Source organism: Hipposideros armiger, unplaced genomic scaffold (assembly GCF_001890085.2).
Source record: "Hipposideros armiger isolate ML-2016 unplaced genomic scaffold, ASM189008v1 scaffold_205, whole genome shotgun sequence".
Lineage (NCBI taxonomy): Eukaryota > Metazoa > Chordata > Mammalia > Chiroptera > Hipposideridae > Hipposideros > Hipposideros armiger.
In genome coordinates, this window is record NW_017731555.1 from 2,631,183 (window position 1) to 2,644,579 (window position 13,397).

At 41.0% G+C, this 13,397-nt stretch overlaps 1 protein-coding gene across 2 annotated transcripts in view; it reads right to left on the reverse strand.

Annotated features, from left to right (window-relative positions):
* Positions 1–13,397, reverse strand: part of RAPGEF4 (Rap guanine nucleotide exchange factor 4) — a 298,057-nt gene that overhangs the window by 235,658 nt on the left and 49,002 nt on the right. For both annotated transcript variants that reach the window (XM_019653708.1, XM_019653706.1), the window contains exons 2-3: positions 2,685–2,827; positions 33–121 (exon numbers count right to left, since the gene is read on the reverse strand). In XM_019653708.1, the coding sequence (XP_019509253.1) occupies positions 33–121; positions 2,685–2,827 (232 nt within the window). The remainder of the gene's footprint in view (positions 1–32; positions 122–2,684; positions 2,828–13,397) is intronic.

Consider the following 13,397-nt stretch of genomic DNA (forward strand, 5'->3'; position numbering starts at 1 on the left):
AAAAAAAAAGAAAGAAGAAGAAGGTATCTTACCTGGTGACTGCTGGTCTCAGATACTTTAACATCCAAAGACCCTGCCAGGACAGCATACCAGTTTGTTCCAATATCACCTTGACGAAATACTGAAAAAGACACAGTAATGTACATAAACTAGGTATAAGCTGGTTTTACCGTATGACCTGGTAAGTTTCTCACTGGTATTATAAGCATGACTCGAACCTAACTGAGCTTACCACTCTTCTTTTACCTGTTCCCACAAGAAGATATTTTTCTTTTCCTCATCTATCAGCAAAGCTATATCCTGTTTATTCAACATTCTACAAACTGGAACTCTATTAAACAGAAAACTCTTTCAAATTTACAGAGCAGTAATAAAGGACGATAACCCAAAATACTATAGGAACCTTTGAATTTAAAAAAAAAAATTATGTTATATGTAATTTATCTTAAATACTCGTACACTTCATTGTCTTGTGATTCCTGGGATATTATTACTCTAGATGGGGTACATATTAACAAGTCTTGACTTAACTGAACCAGACCACTTCCCCAATTTCCTGCCTATTTACATTGAAAGCACTGTGTTTTCTAGAATAGAACATCTCCTTTTAAGCTAACCAGTGAAGGATTAAGAAAAATAAAATCTGCTTTACAAGTTTGAACTACTGTACCATCACTGTCCATTTTCTTGTTTGTTCAATAAATGCACTGCTTTTAGGTACTGGGAGATAACTGCTCTTTGGAAATGACTCTCAACAGAAGTTTCTGAACCTTGTTTTGCTTTACTTTTGTAATCTCAGCTAGAACACATTTAGATAGGACCTTAGTTTCCATATCGTGTTAAAAATCTGGTTCAAAAATCTCATGCAAACCCAACAATCCTTTTAAATATCCTAGCAAAATAACTAGATGGAATGATCTGACATTTGAACATTCTTTTCAGTTAAGAGTCAGAGTTCTAGGGATTCAATGAGAAATGACATGACAGCTCAGTGGGACAGCCGAATTCCGGCCAGGCGAGTACTCACTGCATCAGAGCCAGCCTCTGGGAGCCACAATTAATGACTACAAGCTGTTCTCAACTCCCTGACTAAGACGTGCTGTGGAAAGGCGAAGAATGACAATGGCATCCCGCCAAGTACAATGATAAATTTAAGATAGGGGACTGATGAGTTTGTAGCTGGCCTCTCCAGTAACTGCGGTTCCTGGCCTTTGTAAGTGACTTATTTTAGAATTAGAACTATGCCTTTCATGAACTTTCTGGCCCCAAAAGTCATTACCATTTGCCCAACAATTTCATATTACATATCATAGATTCATTCTGAATATGGCTTTAAGAAATAGAAAATGAAGTCTCATCCCCAAGAGAATGAAGTTTCCAATATCAATAATAAAAATATTAGTTTGAAAACAATATTGTATGGATAATTTTTTAAACAGATGGGTGACTGTGTGTGTGTGTACACATCAGAAAACATCTTGAAGGATACACACACAGTGTTAACAGTAATCTCTGTGTTTGGGGATTGCAGGTAATTTTTATTTTGTTTGCCTTCTAAATTTTCTATAATGTTGTGACAGAACCTATTGGTTTCCCATCCAGAACCATGTCCTCCCTCCCTCTTATCTAACTGAACATTATATATACAAGGATTATACACAAATTTCCATGCTCCTTCAAGGACCAAGTGCTCTGAGCATATGAGTTTCTTTCCTAGCATCACTGGGGTAATCATGATTGGTCTAACTCAATCACAGTGATCCCTGGTTTACACATGGGCATGTGACACAATTCTGGCCAATAAAACAATACAGGAAGTCTGCTGGGGACTTCTGAAAAACAGATACAAGAAGTAATAGTCCTTGGTAGAATGTGTTTGTAATGGTACATAATATCTCCAACTGCTATAGCTGTCTAAGAACCCTTTGGGACAAGCCTGAGGACAAAAGCCAGCACCTGAGAAAGCATAGCAAAAAACAAACAAAAACGAACAAACAGAAAAGATAGAGGGAACTGGGACCTAAATAATGTCACTGATCACTTAATTAACCAACCCTGAACCCATCCCACATCAAGACTTCTGGTATATGAATAATTGATTTTTCCTCTTGTATGAGTAATTCATTATTCAAGCCAGTTGGAACGAATTTTTCTGTTACATCAGCATAAAGCATCCCAACAGGTAGAAAGCATTATTTTATAATGAGAAAACACTTTTTTTAAATGCAGCTATGACTCTATCATTTTACTCTCCCTGCCCCTTATTCATACCTGGAATAGACAATACCACTGAGGTCAATTCAAAATATTACCATTAGCATTAGTTAAGAGACCTTTATCTTTATTTAATATCCTACTGGCTAACATATTTCTTGGGTTAGAGAAAATAATTATTTGACTTTCTAAGGATACAGCTGAATATATGAATTAGTACATCCTTCCAGCTCCACCTGAAAAGTAGGCTGCCCTGGAGGGATCACTTTATATACTGTGAGCAAAGGAGTTAAGGAAATGCCTACATCGAACTGAATAAACACAGTAGAGGGACATGTCAACCTAATACCTTCAGTTGAAGCCCAAATATTTGGCACATAAATACCCCATGTGCTATCTATCCCCACAGGATAACCACAAATAAGCACAAACCATACATGACAGTATACCAGTGGAGCTGCATTTCTTACATGTGATTCCTTTTTCCAGATTTTCATAGTAACCACATAAACAAATCTGATGAAGGAGATTTGGGTGAAATTTCTCAAAAGCTTTAACTTCTTTCAGTCGTGTGAAGATTATATCCACATCTTCACTGGATCGTTCCAAGGGTCTATAAAGGGGAGAAAAGGCCCAAAAAGCTGTATCAGTAAGGATTTACTAGAGTCAAATATGCATTATTCTAGCTACATTCAAGATTATGCAACCATCCCATTACAAGTTTTCACTGNAGGGAGCATCAGCCAAAGGACACCCAGAGTTAGAACAGTCCATGCTTAGTGGGCAAAAGCCCCCAGAGGCAGCACAGCGAGGTGCATAGGCCTTGTAGGCCTGGATTCAAAGCCCTTCTCTGCCAATTACTAAACCTGTGGCTTTGGGTAGAATGCTCTCAGGAGCCGCAGTATCCTCATTTGTGAAATGGTCACAATCTCTCTTATAAAATTATTGGCAGGATTTGATATAAATAAAATAATATATACAGAGTTCTGTAGGGTTCCTGGCACATAGTAGGCACTCAGTAATTAATGGAAAATATTATTTTTGACTCTGCCATATTTATATGCCTGTATAAGGTTACCTACATTTCTAAAAAGCGAATTATATTTTTTATGATTTAAATAACAGAGAATCTCCATATTCATTTTGCGTTAGTCTCCAATTAATGATGGCTTCTCAACACTAAATCCCAAGCTTCTCTGTCCCCCAGTCTGGATGTCAAGTGGTTTGAATGATCTGCAAAACACTTCAGCTCTCTGGGGGAGCTTGTATTCAAAGGAACCCTTCGGAAGAATCCTGCTGCAAATCAAAGAATCTTTTCTTTCTGCTACTAATCATCCCTTCATTTACCTGCTTTGTGTTCTGATATACTAGGCTTTCTTAAAGCAGGCATTCTCATATGAGGCATTTTATTGGTTTGTTTCATTATAATTATAGCTGCAGTACGAAAATGGGACCAGTGTTAAGAAAGCCAGTGGTTATGAGTCACTGATATCCAAGTTAATAAACATGTACCTTGCAAAGCATGTCTATCAGCATCCACTGAAATCCAACTTATACAAGGCACAGTCTGATGAAATTTAAAATAACTAACGATCAATAAACTTGACATAAGAATTCTCTCTGATAAGTGCATCAGCATTTAAAAAAAAATTGTCCTGTAACTTCAAGGGGTATCAGATCTTTTCATTATGCATTTTTAAAGATTCCACATATAAGTGAAACCACAGTACCTGTCTTTTTCTGTCTGACTTATTTCACTTAGCATAATGCCTTCAAAGTCCACCCATGGTGTTTCAAATGGTAGGAGTTCCTTGTTTTTTATGGCTGAGTAATATTCCATAGATGTATGTGTGTGTATATATAGCTCACATCTTCTTTATCCATTCATCCATTGATGGACACTTAGGTTGTTTCTATGTCTTAACTATTGTAAATAATGCTGCTATGAATACTGGGGTGCAAATATCATTTTGAGTTAGTTTTCATTACCTTTGGATATATTCCCAGAAGTGNAAATGTTTATCTACATATCCCCATCGTAGGAATTTCCAAGCTTCTGTTTACTATTCACCTGAAATCATGACTATTGCAGATGGTGTGATATGATTTATATTAAGAAATATATGTTTGGTCTTTGTCCACTGTTTCTGACACATAGTTCCCAAAACTTGTAAATTCCTATATAAGAGCCGTAAGGATATCTTTTGTTATAATATTTGGTCTTTTGTCCTAAGTCACTGAAATGCTTCAGAGTCACGAAGGTGAAATGATGTCTTGTTACAAGCCCCTTTCAACTACAACTGAGTTTATGTTAATGAGGTGATTTTTTGCAAAGCCCTAGTAATCTAAGGATGGTGGCTGGTTGCCAGAGAAACCACCAAGTGATTAGAGGGTTGGAAGCGCCCTATCCTTTCCTATACTTTACCCTGTGCCTCTCTTCCATCTGGCTTTTCCTGAATTATATCCTTTTATTAAAAACTGGCAATCTACTAACTGTTTTCCTGTTTTCCTGTATCTGTAACTGTTTTCAGATCAAGTAACTGTTTTCCTGAGTTCTGTGACCCACCCTAGCAAATTAGTCAAACCCAAGGAGGAAATAGTAGAAACCTCTTTGATTTTATAGCCCATTGGTCAGAAGTACAGGTGACAACCTGGATTTGTGATTGGCATCTGAAGAGTGGGGGTGGGGGTACTCTTGTGGGCTGAGCCTTTAACCTGTGGGATCTGATGCTGTCTTCAGGTGGATAGAATCAGAATTGAATTGAGTTGCATTGAATTGTAGGACAATTAGCTGGTGTCTCAAAATCGCTCATCTGGTGTCCGAAGTGTTAGGAGTATGGTAGTAGTGTGAGTAAAGGAAACACATGAGGAGTTTTTCCTTTGCAGATGCTATCGTAAGAATCAACTTCCGAGTCACGACTTCAAGGTGATACTTTTGGGTAGTGTTTAATCCCTTAAAAGCACCAGGATATGAGAAAATACAAGCACAGGCAGATCTTACTTAAAATTGAGGTCACAAACAAATGCCTGCAAGGGCCAATCAGGTAAAGTATATAAGTAAAGAGAATCAAACATAAGGGGGAAAAAAATCTCTGCTATAAGAAAACAATGGTGGGCTGGCTGTGTGGCGCGTTGGTTGAGAGTTGGCTTGGGAGTGCTGGCTCTGAGCAGCAGGGCCCCTGTTCGGATTCCACATTAGGGCCAGTGACGCTGCGCCCTCTGCAGCTAAGATGGTGAACAACAGCTTCACCTGGAGCTGGGCTGCCATGAGTCGCTGGCGACAGTGTAGGCTGCAGCCCCTGCTGCAGTGGGCTGCCGTAAGCTACCGTGAGCGGCTAGCAGCTGGTGTGAGCAGCCATCCAGTGGCCGGCGACTGATCTGCCTCACCCGGGAAGAGTGCAATGATAATACCAACATGGGCCAGTGAAGCAATGTCCTCCACAACTAGACTGAAGAGCAAAAGGACAGCAACTTGTTTGTTCCCCTTCCCCGATTCCCCAACGCTATTCCCCTCCCCCAATTCCCCAATAAAAAGAAAAAGAAAACAATGGTGAAAGCACAAAGACACACAGACCTGATACTCAGCCTCAGTGTTGAAATACTATAGGGAATGGTGGGAACCACAGCAAATCGCAGAGATGGGAGTGTCTACAGGAAGTAGCCCTCATTCGGTTGTTCTTATTACTGGTTTTCTGTGGAAATGGGCCCAGCTGTCAGATCTTAGAATTGCTCAAGGAAACATAGCTATCTAGATCACATTTCTTAAACATTGTGTGGGCCACATAAAAAATATCTATGGACTGGAGCCAACTCACTAACCACCATTTGTATTCTCTGGATTAAGACGAACCAAAGAATCAAACAAAAATTGGATAGTTTACAGATTATATCAAAATTGTTCTTTCTTTGAGCAGCTTTCCAAGTCTATGCCTTCAATTTGCTTTGCAGGATCATATGATGTTCCTTGCTAGATATTTCACATTAAGTAGAAATTACTCAGTGTGTGCCCTAGAGCATTCTGGGATCTGAAGAAATGAGCTGTGCAAAGATGTGACTGAGATAAGTAATTCTCATGGAGAACCTGTGCTCCCCTGAATTTCCCAGCCTCCCTTGCAGTTATGTTGAAGCCACACTCTGGTCAGTGGTCTGTGGACAAAACTAGCATGTACCACTTCTGAGGTGAGACTGTTAAAGAGCCAGGGTGTGTCTCTCCATCTCTCCCTTCCTCCACAAATTTAGAGGGTATTATGGGTTGAAGTGTGTCCTTCCCAAAATATATGTTGAAGTATTAACATCTGGTACCTGTGTGACCTTATTTGGAAATAGTCTTTGCTGATGTAATCAAGTTAAGATGAGGTCATAGTGATTCATCCAACGACTGGTGTCCTTATAAGAAGAGGGAAATTTGGATCCAGAGACACTGGGAAGATGGCCATGTGAAGGTGGAGGCAGAGATTGGAGTGATGTATCTACAAGCCCAGGAACACCAAGGATTGTTGGCAACCACTGTAAGCTAGAAAGAGGTGAAGAAGGATCTTGCCCTAGAGGCTTCAGGAGAGCATGGCCCTGCTAACTTCAGACTGCTAGCCTCTAGAACCACGAGAGAATAAATTTCTGTTGTTTTAAACCACCTAGTTTGTGGTATCTTGTTTGGGCAACCCTAGGAAACTAATACAGAAGTCATGTGTTTCAGATGCTATAGCCACAAGATGGAGACTTTGTGTAAGTGACAAATAAGCCTCCATTGTGTGAAGCTACTGAGATTTGGGGGGAGCGGGGGACCACAGCATTACCTAGACTAATACCAAGGTCAGAACTAGATGTGCCAGAGTTCTAAGGAACTTGGGACATTGTCAGAGGAAGACAGGTCCCACCACGAGAGATGAAGATTTTGGGAGGACATGAACAGATGACCTGTCACTTAGGAGAAGACATAAAACACATATGTTCATGACCTTTGTTGGGAGGCTCTTCACCTGCCCCCATCACACTTTCAGCAAACTAGACCAGGAGAATATGTCTACAACCCCGGCTAGCCTCTGGACTCATCTCTACTGAAAGAGCTTGGCCTCTACTTCCTAGAGAGGGGTAGGGAGATCCTGCTGCATTGGTGCCCAGTTACTAGATGACCCAGTGCCTAAAAGACCTAGAGGTGTGCAGGCTTTACCAAGGAAGGTACAGCTCATCAGTATCCGTGACCTTTCTACCTTTTGGCCCTTTGGAAGGGCTTTATAAACTCCCTTCCAGATGTTATGGGGCTTGGACAGAGGGGCTAAAACTGGAGCAGTTAATAAATGGGTATAGACAGCTTTCAGTGAGTCTTTGTGTACCCAGTGGGAAAGCACTTTGTAGGCAGTGAGGGTGACAGGCTGGCACAGGTGCCTCTCGGTGAGGAGCCAAGCCAGCGGGGCACACTCTGTGGGGGGCAGTGTTGGCACCAGCAGGGGATCACACCAGCCGCAGCATGCAGCCACGTGAACTCAGTGAGTCACTGCCAGATCAACACTGGCACTAGCCTGCAGACCCAAAGCAGTGGCAACATTTAGGTGACCACAGGAGGAATCACAGGACCACAAAAGCAGGAAATTGACTGGACATTGAGATGGTGGATACTACTTAGCTACATAGGAAGAGAGGCTAGAATCCATCTTCCATCACGAAGGAAGACAGCATCCCATTTGTTTATTCTACCTAGAGCTTGTCCCATATTAGGAAGACAGACCAGGGCAGCTTAAAAACAGTTTAGGCTCAACACTCTCCAGAAGAAACCAGACTCCAGAAGAAACTGGATACCAGAAGAAACAAATGGCAGCAGGAGAAAAACTTCCATACTTCCATACAGCCCGAAACAAGCACAAAAGAACTTCAAGTTGATTTGTAACCAGACTGTGTGAGGCCAAGTGACAAAAGATACTTGGAAAGACAAAGTTAATTTGAGATAACCAGGACAAATTTGGAACCCCTCTTCCTGATATTTTCTTTGAGCACCCCAAATTAGGTCCCAATAATGTTTCCCATTGTTTAAACATTTAAGCCACAGAAACAGTGAAACGTTTTATCTGTCATTGCTTTAACTGGTTACTTCATTGGCTGGGGAAAATTCCATTCAGCTCTTCACTGACATCTTGACTATCCTACCTCTATAATCTACTACCAGTGATAATCATGCTGTTGCCTCTCTTCTCATGAATCCATAGTTTCCAATGCCATGTAGATTCTCATCTATGTACAGGCCACACCTGGCACTTCCTGTATAAACCCCACAGTACACAGTAGAGGGCCAAGCACACAAGTCCTTGGGTTTGATTTTCTCTGTTGACCTCAAATGGAACTCAACTTTTCTCCTACCTCTGCTACTGCACCTGGACTCGTTATTTCCATGTAGGAAGCAGGCTCATCCTCCCTCATCATATCCAGGTAATTCTACCTGCTCAGTCTCTCAAATCCACCCCCTCCTCTCAACCCCTACTGTCACTGGCTCAGTTGAGTATCAACGAAGGTCACATGAAGGTGTGTAGGGACAAGAGGCTGAACAGCATGCAGTCCTTTCCTTGGGTTCCATCTCATAGCAAGCAGAAGTATTTGAAGCAGGGTAGTGACATGATTGGGTGTACATTTCGGAAAGATCACCTTGACTGCACGTAGAGGCAGAGGGAGAGAGTAAAGGCTAGCTGCCAAGAGGCCAGCTAGGAAGCTGTTGCAGTTTATCCAAATGATGAGGTGGGTTTCTCTAATTATAACTGACTCTTTTCTACTCACTTAATAACTACATATAGCTGGTCTCTTAAGTCCAAGTAAGTGAATGCTCCAAGTTCAGAGTCATTTTCCTTAGCCAGGCATCTGACACTCAGGGCCCATTTTTTAAATCACTTTTTCAAAAACTTCACTTTTAAAGCATGTTCAGGCGACAACAAAAAATCATTCATAAAAGAACACACTGTGGTAGGCAGGCTTCTAAGGTGACCCACGCCCTGTATAATAATCTACCTGAGTGTGGACCGGAGCTGTAATTTGCTTTTTGTTAGTAGAACATGGCAAACGTGGAGCGATACCACTCCCATGTTTATATTAGGAACATGGCAAAGGTAAAGAGATTTTGCAGATGTAATTAAGATCCCTAATCAGTTGACTTTAAGTTAATCAAAAAGGAGGACCCCCCCCTCCCCAAGTTGAGCCTAACCTAATCAAGTGAGTCCTTTAAAAGAGGATAGAAGATATGGGAGATTCCTTTGCTGGCCTTAAAGAAGGAAGCTACCATGTTGCAAGAGGGACACGTGGCAAGGGATGTGTGAGGCACCTGGCTGGCAGCTAGCAAGAAAACAGGGACTACAAACCTACAACCTCAAGGAACTGAATTCTACCAAAAACACTGTGAGCTTGGAGGAGGTCCCCGAGCTCCAGAAAGAAATGCAGCCCCATCAGCACCTTGATCTCAGCCTTTATAACTCTGAGCAGAGAATTCAGACTAGCCATGCTCAGGCTCCTGCCCCATGGAAAGGCGAGATAAGGTATGCTGTTCGGGGCCACTAAGTTTGGGGTAATTTGTTTCACAGCAATAGAAAACTAATACAGACATGAAGTCATTTTCTCACACTGAGTCATTTCCTTACAACCAGCTGAGGGGTCACTTCCCTCATGGGGCTTTTCCTTACAACATTCTCTCTCTTCTCTGAAATCCAATTGGTATCATTTTATTTTTGCATCTAATCTCATTATTTTATTATTTCACATTTCATGCATGTAAAGTTTGTCTTCTTGGAGATACTGTCACTCATCTGTTCATTCAGTCATTAATTCTACTTGGGTCTTATTTTTTTTAATTAAAGTTTATTGGGGTAACAATTATTAGCAAAGTTACATAGATTTCAGGTATACAATTCTGTAATACATCATCTATATATCACATTGTGTGTTCACCACCCAGAGTCAGTTTTTTCATCACCATTTATTTGATCCCCTTTACCCTCATCTACCAACCCCCGCTCCTTACCCTCTGGTAACCACTAAACTATTGTCTGTGTCTATGAGTTTTTGTTTCTTCATTTGTTTTTTCTTGTTCTTTTGTTGTTTTCAGTTTTATGTCCCACATATCAATGAAGTCATATTTCTATAAACTACTGAATCACTCGCGATGTTTTCCTGGTTTATATGACTACAAATCTTGGGGCCTTTCATTTGTTTATTTTAAACCTAGCTATTTATGGAAGACCTCTTGCATCTTGCTGCATCTCCAGGTTTTCCTCTGTTCCTCTCTCCTCATCCCTTCTATCCTCTACCTCTACCTGCTGTTGGTGCCCCTGCTGGGAACAACTTGAAGAAACCACAGAATAAATGGATAAAGATGCTAAGCCAGGGACTTGATTTGAGAGTAGTTTTTTTCTTCTCATGGTTCAGCTCTTTCACTCAGCTGCCTAATGAGAGTGTGGCCCTCCCCAAGGAAAGGGCTTACAAATATTGATTATCACATACCTAAATAACAGGTCATCTAAGGGGAGATATTTCTGCCAATTTTATGGTTATTGTACATGTTTTCCCACAAATGCTTATGTGTTATTATTTTGTGCTGTTATTATTTAGTGCTAACTCCTGCAGAAGCTCTGAGGGACCTCATGGGACAATGGACTCCAACACCCTAAGTCAGAGCTGTGGGGGTGCAGGAAGTAGGTGAAGAGGGGAAGGCAGGACTGCTCTCTGCCCAGCTGCCTTTTCATAACCATAAAATCAGCCAAAAAGTGGACAGCAACAGACTTAATAGTACCATCTTCTTAGGGGAATGTATGTAATGTTTACTTTCCTCAACTACTTCACTTGTATATATTTTTTTAAACATTTTATTGGGGAATCGGGAAGGGGAACAGACAAGTTGCTGTCCTTTCGTTCTTCAGTCTAGTTGTGGAGGACATTGCTTTACTGGCACATGTTGGTATTATCATTGTGCTCTTCCCGGGTGAGACAGTCGCTGGCTGGCCATTGGATGGCCACTCACAGGGGCTCACGGCAGCTCACGCCCGCTGCCGGCCAGCCCCACTGCAGCCTATGCTGTTGCTGGCAACTCATGGCAGCCCAGCTCCAGGTGGAGCTGTTGTTCACCTCCTTAGCTGTAGAGGGTGCAGCGCCACTGTCCTGCATGTGGGATCCGAACCCGGGCCCTGCTGCTCAGAGCTGGCGTCCCAAGCCAACTCTTAACCAACACGCCACTTGGCCAGCCCTCACTTGTATTTTTTAAAATGTATTTTCAATTATAATTGACAGACAATATTATAATAGTTTCAGGTGTAATTTTTTAAAATTTCCAGATATCTTTTGAAGATCAGTAAATATACTTCAGAACATTGGGTGTAATATCAACTAAAGCATTTGCATTAAAATGACTTTGCAGTTTGTTCATTTTGTTTTACCAGTATCTTAGTGTTATAAAGAGCTAGTCCCCTCTCTTAATGAACTGTCAAATCCAAAACAATACATGTGAGCTGTATAATTTATAAAAGGCTAGAGAAATTATTACTAGTGCTACCATCTCCATCATCATCATCGTTAGCCACAAAGATCTTTTAAAAGAAGCATCTAATGAAAGCAATGAATAAAGTGCTTAAAAACAGTTCTCATGTGGCTTTAGGAGGTTTTATAGATAGGTGTGTATGTATGTTTTTCTCTATTATACAACAGTAAGATCTCAAACACTATGTACTTGACAGTCTTGACCTTTTTGTAACATGATTAACTTTTCAAAGGGCTTTGAAAATTTTGATCATCACAGCCCTGTTACATGGAGCAGGTTTTATGAACTGCATTTTACACACAAAAACATTTGACACAGAGGTTATGTATTAGTATGCTAAAATCATGTGTATTTATAAAGCCAAAGGTGACATGGATCTATCAAAAGTCTTTGTGATTCAAGATGTTTACCACTTATCATGTTATCATTTTAATTATATGATTATTAACCACTTAGAATACTGAAATGTTTACTCTTGACTAATTACAAGTTTTCCCAATAATGTCAACCAAATTCAGAAAGAAGGTGTTGAAAATTCATTTATTCAATCTGCAAATATTTACTGTCTACATTAGGAAAATAAAGCCCCTGAGTGATACAAAGAGCACGGTTCCAGCACACAGGAAGTTAACATTGAATTAGGGAGATCTGTACACATTCCACAATTATCAAGCTGAAATGTGGTAAGAAGCACAATTAAAATAGGAAAAGGGGACTAGGAATTCAGAGGAGAAACAGACATCACTTACAGATGAAAGTTCTACAAAGACTTCATGAAGGCATTATTGTAAATTCTCCCTAAAATCAGTTCTTTCTCATTACTCTTTTTATGACTATAATAACACTATTGTTTGGTCATTTAGTCCTAAAAATGTGTATCACTATGGCCCATCTCCCTAGAGTCCTGTTCTACTGACTCCTCTCCCTGAGTTTTCTATACACACACAGATACACACAGACACACATACATATGCACAGATACACACACACACACACACAGACACACATATACATAGATATACACAGGCGCGCACACACACACACATATGCACAGATACACACAGATACACACACATGTATACACACAAACACACATACTCATACATATACACACATATATATACACACAGGCACACACATACAGAAATGCATACACACACAGAAACACACACACATACTCGTACATATACACACACGCACAGCACACACACATCCCTCAACTCAATCAATCGCCAAAATTCTCTCGGTTCTTGGTTCCGCCTGTGTTCAGGGACTCAGAAGAACCCCCCTGATGGACCCTAAGACCCCAGCTGTAACTGCAGCTGTTATCCTCACGGCTAAGACTGACTGTCACAAGGCTCACGACCACCTCTGTAACCCACCCAACCTGTGGCCTGCACACCTGCCATCAGGGAGCAGAACAAACAAGTCTGCAAACTCCTGGCCTAAAGCCTCCCTATTTAGATATCATGCCTGCTGGCTGCTGTCTCTACAAAAGAGTGAAGAGAAAACTGCCCCTCAGGGTTCCAAAGGAGATAAGAGAGTCACACCTGGAGGTCAGTGTGGGCCTCCCTTTTGGCCCTGAACAGAACAACAGAAGGGATCAGAATACCTCCACCTCCCTTTCGCAGACAACCACTCTGTCATCTGTCCCCTGGCGAGAGAGATACCAGTTCTGGGACCC